Source organism: Pristis pectinata, chromosome 8 (genome assembly GCF_009764475.1).
Source record: "Pristis pectinata isolate sPriPec2 chromosome 8, sPriPec2.1.pri, whole genome shotgun sequence".
NCBI lineage: Eukaryota > Metazoa > Chordata > Chondrichthyes > Rhinopristiformes > Pristidae > Pristis > Pristis pectinata.
In genome coordinates this window covers 12,115,032-12,132,595 of record NC_067412.1, presented here as the reverse complement: position 1 = coordinate 12,132,595, position 17,564 = coordinate 12,115,032, and the positions used below count along the sequence as shown (strand labels likewise).

Here is a 17,564-nt window from a genome sequence, read left to right as displayed (position 1 = left end):
ATGCAGATGTTTTGTTAAGCCAGACGGGTAGAAGCTGGGTATTTAAAGTGGCCATCTGGAAACTGCAGCCTGAAATGGTGGAGTGAGGTGCATGTGCAAAGAATTGAAGGGTTAATAAGCAGATAACAAATGGAACAAAAAAAACAAGCTGCTAGGAGAACTCAGTGGGTCTGGCATCATCTGTGGAGGCAAAGGGATAGTCGATGTTTCAGGTCGAGACCCTGTGTCTGGACTGAGAGTGTAAAGAGGTGATAGCCAGTGTAAAGAGGTGATAGCCAGTGTAAGGGGGTGATAGCCAGTGTAAAGAGGTGAAGGGCAAGTGATAGGTGAATCTGGGTGAGGAGGCGTTCATGGACAGATGGTGCCAGGTGGGGGAGGAAAGGGTGGAGAATGGTGACAGAGGCTGGGAGGTGATAGGTGGAGAAAACAGAGAGCTGCAGATGATGGAATCTGATAAGAAAGGGAAGTGCTGAGTGGGAGGGATGGTGGGCAGATGGGAACAGTAGGGGAAGGGGTTAGGGACCCAGTGGGTTGAGTGTGCGGAAGACCCCCATCATTTTTATTTATATCCCTCACATTGTGTGTTGCTTTGGAGAGTGTAGAATTGGAGATCGGGGTGCTAGAATAAAGCCTTGGTGCAAAGGGTTGGCCATCTGATCAATCTGAAGAGAAGCTTCTTCACTTGGAGGCTTGAAGTCTTTGGAATGGAATGGTGAACTGGTAGGGTAGATAGGAATTATTTCTGCTTGTTGGGTGGTCTAAAGCTAAGGGCATGGACACAGTGATGGGCTGTGGTTAGAATCATAGAGTCAAACAGGACAGAAATGGGCCCTTCAGTGCACCACGCCCACACTGACCTTTCTCCCCATCTACACTAATCCCATTTGCCTGCATTAGGACCATATCCTTGTACGCATGGACTATTTAAGCGTCTGCTCAAATGCCTCTTATATGTATTGATTGCATCTGATTCCACTACCTCTTCTGGCAGCAAGTTCCAGATATCAACCACTCTCTGTTTAAAAAAAACTTATCCCTCAGATCCCCTTTAAAATTCCTTCTTCTCACATTAGAAACCATGTCCTCTTGTTCTTGATACTCCTACTGTGGGAAAAAGATTTTGACTATTTACCCTATCAATGCCTCTCATAATCTCATATCTATCTATCAGGTCACCTCTCAGCCTCCTTCACTCTAGGGAAAACAAGCCCAGCCTTCTCTTCCTCATCCAATAACTAAAGGTTGTTTATGTCAGAAGAGGATGGTCCCGTGTGGGAGATGTGAAGGGAAATGAAGAGGTGAATGTACCCAGAGTGAGAGGGATGTTGCAATGTGCTGTGATTGCATTCTGATAGATGTAACGCAGGCGAGGGAATTACTGAAATTTGAGGGGCCACTCAGAATGAACGAGGAGTGTGCTAAGGTGGTCTTGAGATGGCTGCAGAGTTGAAGACCTCTGTTGAAGCTTGGTCCACGTGTGACGTCATTGAATCTCTTTAATCTGTTGGATGTGGCTCCTGAGAGGAATGCTGTAGCCTAGACAAGTAACTGTAGTGCATCTTGCATACGGTACACACTGCTGCTACTGTGCAGTGTGGCGAGAAAGTGAATACTTAGGATGGGGCGGATGAGATGCCAACCAAGCAGGAAGCCTTTTCCTGGATTGTGTCAACATTCTTGAACGTTTTTTTTGAACTGCACTCATCCAAAGGCAAATCAAGAGGGTTCGGTGCATTATAAATGGAAGAAAGACTTTGGGGTGTTGGGAAATGAATCACTCACTGCAGGATAGCCAGCCCCTCACCTCCTCTAGCAGTCACATTATGATGGCTGGTCCAGTTGAGTTTCTGGTCAATGGTGCTAATGGAACCATCATTTGTAAATGTCAGTGGATGTCAAGGGTAGGTGGTTAGACTCTGTTGGTGATGGAATAACAGAAAGCATACAGTTAATAGGAGTGATTCTGACTTTGCAATCGTGGATTTAAGGTTTGCATAATCTGGACTTGTGTTTTCCCCAGTATAGAAGATGAAGGGGGGATCTAATTAAGAGACTCATGGATCCAATGGAAATTATTTCCTTGGCAAGAACTTAAAATGGGATGCAGACCATACAGGGGTGATATCAGGAAGCAATAGCACTCAGGGACTCTTCCTCCTCCTGAAAAGTCTACTGAGATTGGAAGGAGATTCAATCACAAACTTCAAAACAAAGATTGCTAGATTCTTCCAATTTGTTGTCATCCACCGCTCTCCAAACCCGCCGATGGAGTCACCTACTGGGAAACAGTACCTCCCATCCTTGCCTTCACTACCGCCCATTATGGAAGTGACTGGAAGCCTGGGCTTTGAGACGTCTGTACACCTTGAGCTGCTGATTTATATACTGTAGGAGCATGTGATATCCAGAAGATGGCAACATTCAACCATGTCTTGTAGTTAAAAAGCCACAGCTCCTTCATTGAATGTTTTCTCTGTGAATCACACTTAATCTTTAAAATGATATTGGAGACTTCTTGACTCTCTGTTATGGTGTGAAACAGGCAATAGCATATCAACAGTCTGTTTAAATGGCCCAACATTTACTTCTATTTGAAGTCATAACATATAAACAAATTGTGTGGTATATTGTATAGGAAAAGAAGGAGACCATCTAGCCCTTGTAGCACCAGTTGGATCACATCTGACCTGCCTGTCTGTCTACCTACCTGTCCTCTGCAACCTTAAAGGCCGTGCCTTGGAAGAATTTAGCAATCTTTGTTTTGAAGTTTGTGATTGAACCTCCCTCAGTGCTTCCTGATATCACCCCTGTATGGTCTGCATCCAATTTTAAGTTCTTGTCAAGGAAATAATCTCCATTGGATCCATGAGTCTCTTAATTAGATCCCCTCTTCATCTTCTATACTGGGGAAAACACAAGTCCAGATTATGCAAACCTTAAATCCACGATTGCAAAGTCAGAATCACTCCTATTAACTGTATGCTTTCCGTTATTCCATCACCAACAGAGTCTAACCACCTACCCTTGACATTCACTGACATTTACAAATGATGGTTCCATTAGCACCATTGACCAGAAACTCAACTGGACCAACCATCATAATGTGACTGCTAGAGGAGGTGAGGGGCTGGCTATCCTGCAATGAATGACTCATTTCCCAACACCCCAAAGTCTTTCTTCCATTTATAATGCACCGAATCCTCTTGATTTGTCTCTGGATGAGTGCAATTCAAAAAACACTCAAGAACACAATCCAGGAAAAAGCTTCCTGCTTGATTGGCATCTCATCCACCCCATCCTAAGCATTCACTTTCTCACCACACTGCACAGTAGCAGCATTGTGTACCGTATGCAAGATGCACTACAGTTGCTTGTCTAGGCTACTCTGACTGCACCCCGCCCGCCACCGCCCTCCCCAATCTCTCAACCTAAAGGGTAACAGGTGCACAGTAACACCAGCAACTGAAGGTTACCTTCTAAGTCATGCTGACTTGCGTATGAATGTATGAGTTAGGAGCAGGAGTAGACATTCAGCACGTTGAGCTTGCTCTGCCATTTAATGGCTGGTTAGGCAGACTTGGAAATCTATCATTGTTCCTTCATTGTCGCTGAATCTCAATTTTGGATTTTCTTGCCGAACAACACTGCCACAAGAAGAAGGACAATGAATCAAGAAGATGGCTCACCACCACCTTCTTGAGAGCTGGTATTTGGAGTAGCCGTGTACACAATGTGGCTACAAGAGCAGGTCAGAGGCTCGGAATCCTGCAGTGAGTAAATCACCTCCTAACTCCTCAAAGCCTGTCTACCATCTACAAGGCTCAAGTCAGGAGTGTGATGGAACACTCTCCACTTGCCTGGATGAGTGCAGCTTCAACAACATTCAAGAAGCTTGACACCACACGGGACATAGCAGCCCACTTGGTAGGCGCCCCATCCACAACCAATCACTCACTCCACCACCGACACACAATAGCAGCAGTTTGTACCATCTACAGGACGCACTGCGGTAACCCACCAAGACTCCTCAGATGGCACCTTCCAAATCCATGACCTCGAACAGCTAGAAGGACAAGGGTAGCAAAAGCACGGGGAACATCACCACCTGGAAGTTGCCCTCCAAGCCACACACTACCCTGACTTGGAAATATATCACCATTCCTTCATCATCGCTGGGTCAAAACCCTGGAACTCTCTCCCTCATAGCATTGTGGATATACCCACACCTCAAGGACTACAAGGTTCAAGAAAGCAGCTCACCACCACCTTCTCAAGGGCAACTAGGGATGGGCAATTAAATGCTGGCTCAGTCTGCAAAGCCCACATCCCTTGAATGAATTTTTTTAAAAAATCAGGGAATCCTAAGTGGAATTAAAATGTGGTTCTGTGAGCTTACCTTAGATAGAACATGATAAATCCTCGATGTTAAAACTTGGGTTGCATACTTTAGGCTCCCTTGGAATCATTTCCCATTCCTGAGACCTGAACACACAATTCTAGGCTGGCATTCCTCTGTAGTAGTGTTGGAGTGTGACAAAACTGGCGGTGTTGTCTTTTAGTTTGGTGAGTTAGTTTGGTGAGACAACACATGGGTCTCCTTCCCTAAGGAACAATATCCTTGTCTAGATTGATCCCTGGAATGAGAGAGCTGTCCTGTGAGGAGAGATTAAGTACAACGGGTGTTTATGCTTTGGAGTTTAGAAAAACAAGAGGTCAGCTCATTGAAATGTATCAATTTCTTGGGAGGAATTGAGAGGGCAGATGTTGGGAGGCTATTTCCTGCGGCTTGGGGATTCCAGAACAAGGGAGACATGTTTACAGGATAAGGGATTAACTCAGGATCAGAATTATCATCACTGACTTGTATATTGTGAAATTTGTTGTTTTGCGACAGCAGTCCAGTGCAAAGATATACAATTACCATAAGTTACCAAAAATAAATAAATAGTGCAAAATATTCATAACAGATATGGGCAGAGAAGTGGCAAATGGAGTTTAATTTGGATAAGTGTGAGGTGTTGCACTTTGGGAGGTCAAATGAAAGGAGAAAGTATACAGTTAATGGTAGGCCCCTTAATAGCATTGAAGTACAGAGGGATCTTGGGATCCAAGTCAATAATTCATTGAGAGTGGCTGAACAAATGGATAAGGTGATGAGGAAAAAATTTCTTCCCTCAGGAAATTATGAATATGTGTCATTCCATGTTTCAGAGGGTTGTGGCTGTTCAGTCATGGGGCAAAGTCAAGGCTGAGATCGAACCAATTTTTGGGCATTGAAGGAGCCAAGGGTTGTGGAAATCAGCTAAAGGTTCAGCTATGATGTTACTAAATGACCAAGCAGTTTTGAGAGACTTCATGATCTAAACCACTCCTATGTTCACCTCTCCATAGTAAGAGGATGGAAGAAACTTTGTCAAGATGGAACCAGAAGAGAGCTTATTAGATTTCTGATCTCTCTTCTGGAGAAGGCTGAGATGGTCACCTAAAAGTATGTTTAAAAGTAATAAAGGGGCTTGATAGGGTGGACATAAAAATGTTTCCACTTGTAAGGGAATCCAGAAGTAGGAGTCATAAGCAGAATGCGGTCAATAATAAATGTAACAAGTTGAGGAGGATCGTTTTCATATAGACAGTGGCCAGAATGTGAAGCTCACAAATACATGGAGAGGTAACGAGGAATTGCGAAGAAGTATGTAAGGTAAGTCCATGATGGAGAGAGGAATAGGAGGATAAGCTGATAAGGTGATGAAGCAGGATAGGAGAAGACCAGTGTGCAACAAATCCCAGCACAGACCTCCCAAAGTGGGTTTCCTCCGGGTGCTCCGGTTTCCTTCCACATTCCAAAGACGTACGGGTTAGAAAGTTGTGGGCATGCTATGTTGGTGCCGGAAGCGTGGTGACACTTGTGGGCTTCCCCCAGAACACTCTACGCAAACGTATTTCACTGTGTGTTTTGATGTACATGTGACTAATAAAGATATCTCTAATAAACTAAATGCCCTGTTTGTGTCCTGCCAGTGGTACTGAACTTTAAGGCAGAGTACAATCTGCTGGCACTACATCAGTCCTACAGATGAGGGGTGAATTTCTAGGCATGGGAATATATTTTTGGAATGTGTTTTGTAGAACTAGAGTGAACAATTTTAGGTGCAGTATGATCTGTATTCTTATGAGGATTTTACACCCTCACAATAGAATCTGTTATGTGATCCTTTCTCAATGACACGATCTTTTATTTGAAAAATATGAGCCAGATCTTGTCTGTAGCACAATGCCTCCAGCAGCAGGTTCGCCATCTCACGGGTAACCGGAGTTCAATCAGTCTGCTCCACCTCCGTGTTGTTTAAGGTTCAATGAAAGGGGGTGGGGGGGGCAGTTTGCTTCCAACCAGTCAGAGTAACAAAAGAGGTAGCAACAAACTGTTTATAGCAACAGAGGGATTGTGCACTCAGTCTTGCCTGTAGATGCAAGCTGACTTGTCGTGAAGGGGTGTGGGCATGCGTTGACTCTGTTTTCCGATCGACTGTAGTCACTGCTGACCCAGTATCGGGCACGGATCTTGGCACTGCAATACCATTCTGGCGAGGATATGGGCACCAAGGCTGGGAGTGAGAAAACCAATGCACTCAAGGATCAAATTCGTCGACTGAGCAACGAAAACGTAAGATACCAGTTTGAGCATTGCTCTAAAGTACATAACTGTCTTAAACCGAATGGCAAACACACCATTGTTGGCCAGCTGAATATGGAAGACTCAAATCCCATCCCAATTAATATGATGTATTTCTACATTATTTTTGAAAACATTCAACCATTATGTGTAAAAGGGTTAAATTTCATATTTTTAACACTAAATTGACTTTATTTATATTTCTTGCTGTTGTAATGGGTATCGCAGTGAGTCATGGTACTGAGTTTTGTTCTTCTACAAGGTTATGGTGTGATCTGAGATAGAACCTGGTGGCTGATGCTGTGACTCCAAATCAAAGTTAATTCTCGTCAGATATAAAAGATCCTATGGCACTACTTTGAAAACAAGAAGAAGAACTTCCTCTATCGTTCAGCTCTACTTTATCCCTTATTAACACTCTTAAAATTAGTTAAAATCATACATTGTTAGTGGGAGTTTACTGCCTGCGAATTTATTGCTGTATTTACTACATTATGGTAGTGACTAAACTTCTAAAAGCTTTCCTTTGTAAAACATTTTGGGAGATCCTGAAATTATGAAAGCCACCAATAATTGCAAAACTTTCCTCCTTCTAATGCAGAAATTATATAGAAATGAATCTTTTCCAGTCATTGTTCGGCAGTGTTATTCAGCTATTTATGCAATTGTTATACAGAAGTAAACAGACACACGTGAAGTACTGATTTTCATGTGCTTTCACACTGCCAGGAGTTGCTTTTGGCAATGCTGAGTGTGCAAAGTAAGTGTTTTAGTCAGCATCAGTAATGCTCCAGTGTTCTTGGTGGCACGTTTAGTAATACTGGGAGAGGAGTCGTGGTGCTGAAATACCCATCTGTTGTCAGTCATGTCAGCTCCAAACATAGAAATGATCAACAAAATGTGGAACTTTGGAATGCTTATTTTTTTAATCTGGGGTAACTTTTGAAGAAATTTTAGAAAGCGGGACAATAATAGACCTTCCTGCAGCTTTACGAGTTGCTTTTGTCTCCATTTAGGTTCTATGAAGGATTTCTAACTTGAAACGTTAACTCTGTTTCTCTTCCCACAGATGCTGTCTGACCTGCTGAGCATATCCAGCATTTTCTGTGTTTGTAATAATAGCAGTCCCTTTGAATGAGGTGTGAGGGATGGGTTTTGGTTCTATGGGTCCAGATTTTCCAACCAGTGTTCAGTTAAAGCTCTGAGGGAAACCTCAGCTATCTTCCTTGAACTAATATTTAACCTTCAACCAACATTATGAAACAGATTGGCCTTGAAATCCATCTCTGCTGTTTTTGAAATGTCAATACATAGCTCTCTGAACCTGTTGTTTTAAAGTCCTTAAGAGATTATGGAATTCGTCAGCACCAGTTGAGAAATAGCATCAATTCCCAGAGCTTTGGGAACAGTACTGCCAAATTCTGGCAAACGTTAAATTTCTCAGTGCTTCCAGCACTTAGACATGTAGCTGACAATTTGTAAGGACGCTCAAAACCACCAGTTCTCTTCCAGTTACTGAAAGCTTTTGTTCACTTCATCGTAGCTGTCCCAGTACTTCCCAAGGACAGGGAGAGGGATTCTATTTTTACTGACAGGGATGTCAAGAAGCTGGTCGATCACATGACCCACAGGAGGGATGAAAAACACGATGATGCTGGAGGAACTCAGCAGGTCAGGCAGCATCCGTGGAGAAAAGCAGGCGGTCAATGTTTCGGGCAGGACCCTTCTTCAACACTGAAGATAAGAAAAGGGGAAGCCCAATATATAGGAGGGAAAAGCAGAGCAGTGATAGGTGGACAAAAGAGGGGAGGTGGGGTGGGCACAAAGTGGTGATAGGTAGATGCAGGTAAGAGATAGTGATGGGCAGGTGCGGGGGAGGAGGGGAGAGCAGATCCACCGGGGGATGGGTCAAAGGTTAGGAGAAAAAGGGGGGAAAAAAATGCCAGGAATGGGAGGAAGAGAAGAAGCATGGTGGGGTGGGGGAGGGGGGGTGGTGGTGTTGTGGGGAAGGGGGGTGGGGATTACTTAAAGTGGGAGAATTCAACGTTCATGCCGTTAGGATGCAAGGTTCCAAGGCGGAAAATGAGGTGCTGTTCCTTCAGTTTGCGCTTGGAATTCCCCTGGCAGTGAAGGAGGCCGAGGACTGACATGTCAGTGATAGTGTGGTTCAGGGAGTTGAAGTGTGGCAACGGGGAGATGCAGATCGTGGACCCACAGGAGGGATATCTTCTATTCAAGAGAGGCACATGTTACCAACTTAGGATTTCAATAATGAAGGGCAGAGGAATGATTTAGCACAGGGGGCAGACCAGGATCTCCAGAGCTAAAGCCAAATTCTCCTGGCAGCAAATTTCCATGGAGGCACACCAAGGACATGAGTGCAGTCTCTGAAAGCCTGCGATATAGGGAAATCCCTGTGTTAGTTGGAACTTGTTCAGAGAATGCAAGCACTTGGCACTCTTTCTTTGAGCTAAACTTTGATTCCTTGACCTGCTGTAAAACCCATCCATAGGCTGACAATAACTCAGCATGTTGTAAACTCTAAAGAATTATTTTTTAAAGAGCTCATCAAAACCTGTCCTGATAATTCATAGTTGTAATAAAAAAAATGAATGATCCAGTTGCCAGAGAACTAATCCAGCAAAGCTGGAGTTCAGTATTTTTTATAAATGTTTTATTCAGTGGATAGGTCATGGACACAGTCAGTTGGATAGGTTGAAATTTCTTTACTTTAATGCGAGAAGTATTAAGAATAAGGGTGATAAACTCAGAGCACGGATCAGTAAGTGGAATTACTATGCTGAGGCCATTACAGAAACTTGGCTGTTGCAAGGGAAGGATTGGCTGCTTGATGTTCCAGGGTTTAGATGTTTCAAAAGGGATAGGGAGGGAGGTAAAAGAGGTGGGGGAGTGGCATAGCTAATCAGGGACAGTATCACAGCTGCAGAAAGGGAGGACATGGTGGAGGGATCATCTACTGAGTCAGTGTGGGTGGAAGTCAGAAACAGGAAGGGAACAATCACTCTATTGGGAGTATTCTATAGGCCCCCCAATAGCCACCAGAACACGGAGGAACAGATAAGTAAGCAGATTTTGGAATGGTGCAAAAATAACAGAAGTTGTTGTCACGGGAGACTTCAACTTCCCTAATATTGATTGGCACCTCCTTAGTGCAAAAGTTTTAGCTGGGGCAGAATTTGTTCGGTGTGTCCAGGAAGGATTCCTGACACAGTATGTAGACAGGCCGACTAGAGGAGAGGCCATACTGGATCTAGAACTAGGCAATGAACTGGTCAGGTGACAGACCTCTCGGTGGGCAAGCATTTCGGAGATACTGGACCTGGTACTAGACAATGAGCCTGATCGGGTTTCAGATCTCTTGGTGGGAGAGCATTTTGGAGACAGCGACCACAACTCCCTGACCTTTAGCATAGTCATGGATAGGGATAGAAGCAGACAATATGATAAAGGTTTTAATTGGGGGAGGGCTAACAGGATCTTCGGAGCGTAAATTGGAAACAGATGTTCTCAGGGAAATGCACAGAAGAAATGTGGAGACTGTTTAGGGAACACTTGCACGGGGTTCTGGATAGGTTTGTCCCACTGAGACAGGGAAAGGATGGCAGGGTAACGGAACCATGGTTGACGAGCAGTGAAATATTTAGTCACGAGGAAGAAGGAAGCATACTTAAGCTTTAGGAAGCAAAAATCAGGCAGGGCTCTTCAGAATTATAAGGTAGCCAGGAAGGAGCTTAAGAAAGGACTTAGGAGAGCTAGAAGGGGACATGAGAAGGCCATGGTGAGTGGAATTAAGGAAAATCCCAAGGAGTTCTACACGTACTTAAGGAACAGGAGGATGACTAGAGTCAGGGTAGGACTGCTCAGGGATAAAGGAGGAAACATGTGCCTGAAGGCAGAGGAGGTAGGGGAGGATCTTAATGAATACTTTGCTTCAGTGTTCACTAGGGGGAGGGATTTTGACAAACGTGAGGTCAGTATAGAACAGGTTAATGTGTTGGAGCATGTTGAGGTAAAGAAAGAGGTAGTGTTGGAGCTTCTGAAAAACATTAGGATAGGCAAGTCCCTGGGACCGGACGGGATTTACCCCAGTTACTACGGGAGTCAAGGGAAGAGATTGCTGGGGTGTTGATATTATATTTCCATCCTCCCTGGCCACAGGAGTGGTACCAGAGGATTGGAAGATGGCTAATGTTGTTCCCTTGTTCAAGAAATAGGGGTAATCCTGGGAATTATAGACCAGTGAGTCTTACGTCAGTGGTGGGCAAGCTGTCAGGATTTTATGGATTTACGGATCTTAGGGACAGGATTTACGAGCATTTGGAGAAGCATAGTCTTATTAGGGATAGTCAGCATAGCTTTGTGGGGGCAGGTCGTGCCTCACGAACCTAATTGAGTTTTTCAAGGAGGTGACAAAACAAGTAGATGAAGGTAGAGCAGTGGATGTGGTGTATATGGACTTCAGTAAAATGGTTGACAAGGTTCCTCATGGTAGGCTCATCCAGAAAGTCATGAGGCATGGGATCCATGGAGACTTGGCTGTGTGGATTTGGAATTGGCTTGCCCACAAAAGGCAGAGGGTGGTAGTAGATGGAGAATATTCTGCCCTGAGGTGTTCCTCAGGGATCTGTTCTGGGACCCCTGCTCTTTGTGATTTTTATAAATGACTTAGATGAGGAAGTAGAGGGATGGGTTGGTAAGTTTGCAGATGACACGAAGGTTGGAGGTGTTGTGGATAGTGTAGTAGGTCGTCATAGGTTACAACAGGATATATACAGGATGCAGAGTTGGGCAGAGAAGTGGCAGATGGAGTTCAATCCGGAGAAGTGTGAAGTGATGCACTTTGGAAGATTGAATTTGAAGGCAGAATATAAGGTTAATGGCAGGGCTCTTAGCAGCGTTGAGGAAGAGTGGGATCTTGGGGTCCACATCTATAGATCCTGCAAGGTTGCCGCATTCGGGTTGTTAAGAAGGCATATGGTGTGTTGGCCTTCATTAGCCGGGGTATTGAGCCACGAGGTAATGTTGCAGTGCTATAAAACTCTGGTTAGACCACACTTGGAGTATTGTGTTCAGTTCTGGTCACCTCATTATAGGAAGGATGTAGAAGCTTTAGAGAGGGTGCAGATGAGATTTACCAGGATGCTGCCTGGATTGGACAGCATGTCTTATGAGGAAAGGTTGAGCGATGCAAGATGAGAGGTGACTTGATAGAGGTATATAAGATTATGAGGGGCATAGATAGAGTGGACAGCCAGCACCTTTTGCCCAGGGCAGCAATAGTCAATACCAGAGGACATCCGTTTAAGGTCAGGGGAGATGGCAGAGGTAGGTTCTTTACACAGAAGGTGGTGGGTGCCTGGAATGCACTGTCGGGGGCTGATACAATAGAGACATTTAAAAGGCTCTTAGATAGGCACATGGAAGTAAGAAAAATAGAGGGTTATGGGCTGTGCTGGAGGGAAGGGTTAGATTGATCATGGAGGAGGTGTTCATATAGTTCAGCACAACATCGTCTGCTGAAGGGCTTGCACCGTGCTGTACTGTTCTATGTTCTATTATTTGAATTAGGTATTTAAATGTAAGAGTTTTAGTCAGAATTAGTTCTTTGAAATTGACAGTGCTCCTTTATGCATTGTTAAAACCAGCCCCTACTTTACAGGACTTTACTAGACAGTGGTATTTCACTAAATTCAGCTTTCTTTAAATACACACCTTTTCTACTCTGTATGCTCTGAAAAATTATTTGCATGTCCATAAATTAGCAGAAGAATGGAAAAAAACTTTAATTAATGTTACAAAAATGGAAAAAGCTGGAAATACTCAGCAAGTCATCTGTGGCAGGAGAAATAAATTTAACATTCCCAAAACATTAACTCTGTTCCCTCTCCACAGATGCTGCTTGACCTGCTAAATATTTCCAGCACTTTCTGTTTTTAGTTCAGATTTCCAACACCCGCAATTTTTTTTAATTATTATTTTTTTCCTGTATAATCATAACTGTGGAGCGGTAGCTGTGGAGCTTTGGAGAAGTCAAAATGGGTGGTGGTGGCAGGGGACCTGGGAGGGCCAGGGAGTGGTTGAGAGGGGAGCCTGGAAGTATTCAAGAGGGAAGGCAGATATCTCAGCATCAGGTGAAAGGCAGGTCAGAGAGCTTGGGAGCAGGACCAGATAGGATGCTCTGTCTCCTTGCCATAGAGGCCTGATGTCGTATAATGTGAAATATTGTACTGTAACTTAGGGTCTTGAGCATGTGGACATCAAGAATTATGGAGCAAATAAAGTGAAACTGAAGCCAAAGGTCAGATCTGCTTATTGAACAGTGGGATCAATAGAGGACCTGTATGGCCAAGTGAACACGTTGCTTATATTAAATCCCATTGCAACTAGAATATTGAAGTTCAGTTAATTAACTAACAAGTCTATGACCATCCTTCAGGGAAGGAAACCAGCTGTCCTTACCTGGTCTGGTCAGACCCAAAGCTTTAAAATGGCCTTCCAAACCCCCTGTTCATGAACAATTAGGGGCACAATAAATGCTGCAATATCCCCACATCTTGTAAACGTGGAATAGCTAAGTTGACACTTTGGAAAGTTCATCACTCTTTTAACAAGAGCAAAAGGTGGGAGCGAATTAAGGACAATTGAAGGGCTAATAAATGCAATTAACCTGCTTTCAGAGACAATGTTTCATGTGATCAGTCCTTTACCAGGAAATGTTATTCACTGCCATGATTTGGTACATCTACTGTTTCTACAGGTGCACCTTCGTGATAAGAACGAGCGTTTATACACCAAGCTAGGAGAGCTCCAGGGTAAGATGGGACAGCTGGCCGGGTCGAAGACCGATCTTTCATCTAAACTGGTCTTCAGTGAGGAGGAGAAACTGAAGGTGAGGTTCTGAACATCTAAAGTTCAGTCCACCAGACTCGAGTGTTAATTTGGGTGGAATGGGAACAATGGGTGAAGAGCAGCAAGTGGTTTGGGACTTTTGTTGTTGTATCTGAATTCCATGAAGAAGATTATCCTGAACCAAGAGAAATGGAAACATTTCTCTCAGTTCAGGATGCTCTTCATCCTGGAGTTCAGACACTAGTCTAATTAACCTACCAGCATCACATCTGAAAGATTTAATGATATGGTGTAGGGACCAGATAATGTGATGACCTCTGTTATTTTTTTTCATTCTGGGTTTTCTGCAAAGACTCTTCTTTAAGGCTAGGTGAGAGTAACAATTGATTGACATGAAAACATCCTGAAGAGGATTTTAAAAAATGTCACCAAGGTGGATTTTCTAATAGCTGTGTGTAAGCTCAGACAGAAAGGGAATAGAAATGGGGTTTTAGGCATTTGCTGAGCTTGAACTAAGTGATCTGTTGAAGTGCACAACAGAAGTCGCGGAGAAAGTCTTTTCTAAATTGGGACTTGGGTTGCACTGATGTACTACCAGTGAGCTGTGGAAGCCAATTGGACATCCAGCGGCAATTTAGCAGCTTGGGATGATTTACTAATTTGTACAATTTCTCCCCATATGTTTTGGCAGGTTCAGGTTTGAGGAGCAGCACAGTGATGCATCTGATAGTGTTACTGCTTCACAGCAACACCGGTTCAATCCTGACTTCCAGTGTCGTTAGTGTTTGCTTATGGGTTTTCTGTGTGTGCTCTGGTTTTCTCCCACATCCCAAAGACATGCAGGTTAATTGGCCACTGTAAACTGTTCTGAGTATGTGGGTGAGCAGCAGAATCTGGAGACAGGTGATGGGAATACAGGCAGAATAAAATGGGATTAGTGTAAATGGAGGCTTGATGGTTGGCACTGTGTGATTCTACACCTCAATGACTTTATAGTTGGTATTGCCAAGGCAGGGCCTATTTTAAACTGAGGTTCTTGCACATGTCTCTTACAGCAGGGGGCATTGCACGTAGGTAAGGGGTTGAAACCTTGAATGAGTCTCCGGCTCCCTCACCGCTGAAGTTCCCCTATTACCTTCTCAGCGTAAATGAAGGGAATGAACATAGCACCAGCCTGGTCATGTGACTTTAAACCCAAATCCTGAGCAGTCTGCTGAGCAATAATTTCAGTAATAACTTAGTTGTTGGTTTTCAGAAAATCTTAATTTTGTTCCAAACTAACTATGTAATTTTTTATATAAATTTTACACCTGATCTGTTTTGGACTAATTTGCTGATTCATTCCCAGAGATTCCTCTTGCCTATCTAGATTTCCAAGGACTTGATTGACCTGCAGATCCAGACAAACAAGATTCGAGAACAATATGAAGCTGATAACTTTGAACTTAAGAACAAGGTACTATAGCCATATAACACACCTATTCTTTTCTGTGATGGAAGGCTGATCAACTCATGTGACTTTGCCTCATTCACAGTTGTATTTTCGTTCAGAGGATATGTGTTCTCCTGCGTTTATTGCCATCCCTAATTAGCCCTGAAGTGTATGGCTTTTTGGGACATTGTGGAGCAGGCCACATTTCTTTAGGTCTGGAGTCAATAGGTGAGGATGATTTCCTTCACTAAAGGACATTAGTGATCTAGATGAGTTTTTGCACCAGTCTGGTACTTCATGGATCATCCTGACTGATGCTAGGCTTTTGGTTCCAGATTTATTTATAAGATGCATACCAGCTGCGTTAGTAGTTGAATTTAGTTTTCTGGATTATTAATCTAGGCCTCTGAATAACTAGTTCACATAATCTCTACACTACCATTCCCCTGGTACTGTTACGCTGTATAATACCAGGGGATTATACAGTGTAACATCAGTCTGTATCTGTATACAGACTGATACAGATAGTCTGTCCCTGTATCGATCATCAGTCCCTCTTGATAGTCATCATACTTGGGGTATGGCAGCAATATGGTTATGTGTGCTGGTAATCTGGAAGCCTTATCTGATGATCTGAGACACAAACTCTGTCTTAGAGCTCTCTACAATACCTTCTCCATCACTGTGATCTCTTGAAATCCATCTGATCGCCTTCAGGGATCAACTTTTCATTAAATCAGCTAGGGGTTTTGTCAGAAGTGTTGAGAAGAAAGTTGTTGATGAGAAGTAGGTTTCTAAAATATCAAACAATGCAGTTTAGGAGAATAAGAAATGATCTTATTGAGAAATAGAATATTCTGAGAGGGCTGATGCCAAGAAGTTGCTTCTCCTCCATCTCTTGCTAACGACCCTCTCAGAAAGGTCAATAGAATGCTATGACACTAGGCTCTTGCATGGCTCAGATGTAGTCTTGTCTAGTTGATATTTTTGGGGTTTTTCTTTAACCTTGTTTGAGAAAATGAAAGTGAATCAGGTCATTTCTGTATGAGTTCAGGATAATGGCTGATGTTGTTAGTTTAAAAAAAGGGCCATGTTCTCAACACATGCTGCACTCATCATATGTAGAGATAAGTGTAGTGTGAGGCTTAAGCTCCTTGGAGCTTAGCAGTCACAAGACAGTTACATAACAATTTTACCTTAAAGGTTTTAGTGAGCCATGTGTTTTATGGTGTTAGTATTGGGATTCCTGTTGCCTGGTCCAAAGTTAAGTTTTTCCATTCTGATATGTGATCTGAATCAACTCCTCCTCATTAGGGTCAATTTTCCACCCTCCACCCTCTGGTTGCAAGGAGTGTCAGGCTTCATTTTGTGCCTGGAGCTTTGTGTGTTTGTAAACTGTGATTAACACTCTGTGTAAGGTCTTTGGGGCATCCTTGGTCCAGACAGACTTTTCCTTGAGTAACTGGTGTGTGAATGTTTACTGAATAATTACTGGTGCGGGACGTTAATTCAGAAACAATCCACACAAGTGTAGAAATAACTAGTGCAAGTGAACCACCATCTCTACATTGTATGCTGAAACGCGGATATAGTGAAAGGCCTGGATTGAGTGGCTGTAGAGAGGATATTTCCATCAGTAGGAGAGTCTAGGATCCGAGGGCACAAGCCTCAGAGTAAAGAGACCTCTCTTTAAAACTGAGATGAGGAGGAATTTCTTCAGCCAGAGGGTGGTGAATCTGTGGAATTCATTACCATGCAGGGCTGTGGAAGCCAAGTTATTAGATGTATTTAAGGCAGAGATTAATAGGTTCTTGATTGGTAAAGGGATTTATGGTTACAGGGAGAAGGCTGGAGAATGGGGTTGGAAAAAAAATCGGCGTTGATTGGATGGCAGAGCAGGCTTGATGGGTTGGATGGCCTAATTCTGCTCCTGTATCTTATGGACTTGTAGCATGGATGAAAGGACGAACAATACTTGCAAAAATACTTAATATAGTAAATTTTCTGTTTTCCACCCTCCCCTGCATGAAAACACTGGTTTCTGAGTAGAAGTCCATGGCCTGAGCCACCTTCTATAAATGTACCCACCTCTCTCACAAGCGTCAGTGTAGCTCATTAGAAGAATGAGAGGTGGTCTCAATGAAACACATGATTCTAAAGGGGGTTTACAGGGTAAAGGGGCTCCACAGAGGAGTTGATATTTACTCTGGCTGGGGTAGGCTCTTCAGGACTGAGATGAGAAGAAATGTCTTCATGCAAAAGGTAGTCAATCTTTGGAATTCTCTACCCATAGAACTGTAGATGTTCAGACATTCAGTATGCTCCAAAAAGAGATTGATAAGACTTTTTGATTTTAGGAGAATGAAGAGATATGCGATTAGAATTATAGAATTACACAGCACGGAAAGAGGCCCTATCATACTGACCAAGTTGCCTCCTTGAGTTAGTCCCATTTGCCTGTGTTTGGCCCTTTTTCCTCTCCATGTATCTGTCCAAATGTCTTGTAAATGTAATTGTACCTGCCTCAACCACTTCCTCTGGCAGCTTGTTCCACCACCCTCTGTGTGGAAAAAGTTGCCCCTCAGGTCCACT

General features: G+C 43.4%; 1 protein-coding gene across 1 annotated transcript in view; it reads left to right on the top strand.

Annotated features, from left to right (window-relative positions):
- The window catches only part of ccdc78 (coiled-coil domain containing 78), a 66,671-nt gene that overhangs the window by 13,620 nt on the left and 35,487 nt on the right, over positions 1–17,564 (top strand). Inside the window, exons 9-11 of the mRNA XM_052021252.1 lie at positions 6,530–6,661; positions 13,449–13,580; positions 14,910–14,996. Of these exons, the coding sequence (XP_051877212.1) occupies positions 6,530–6,661; positions 13,449–13,580; positions 14,910–14,996 (351 nt within the window). The remainder of the gene's footprint in view (positions 1–6,529; positions 6,662–13,448; positions 13,581–14,909; positions 14,997–17,564) is intronic.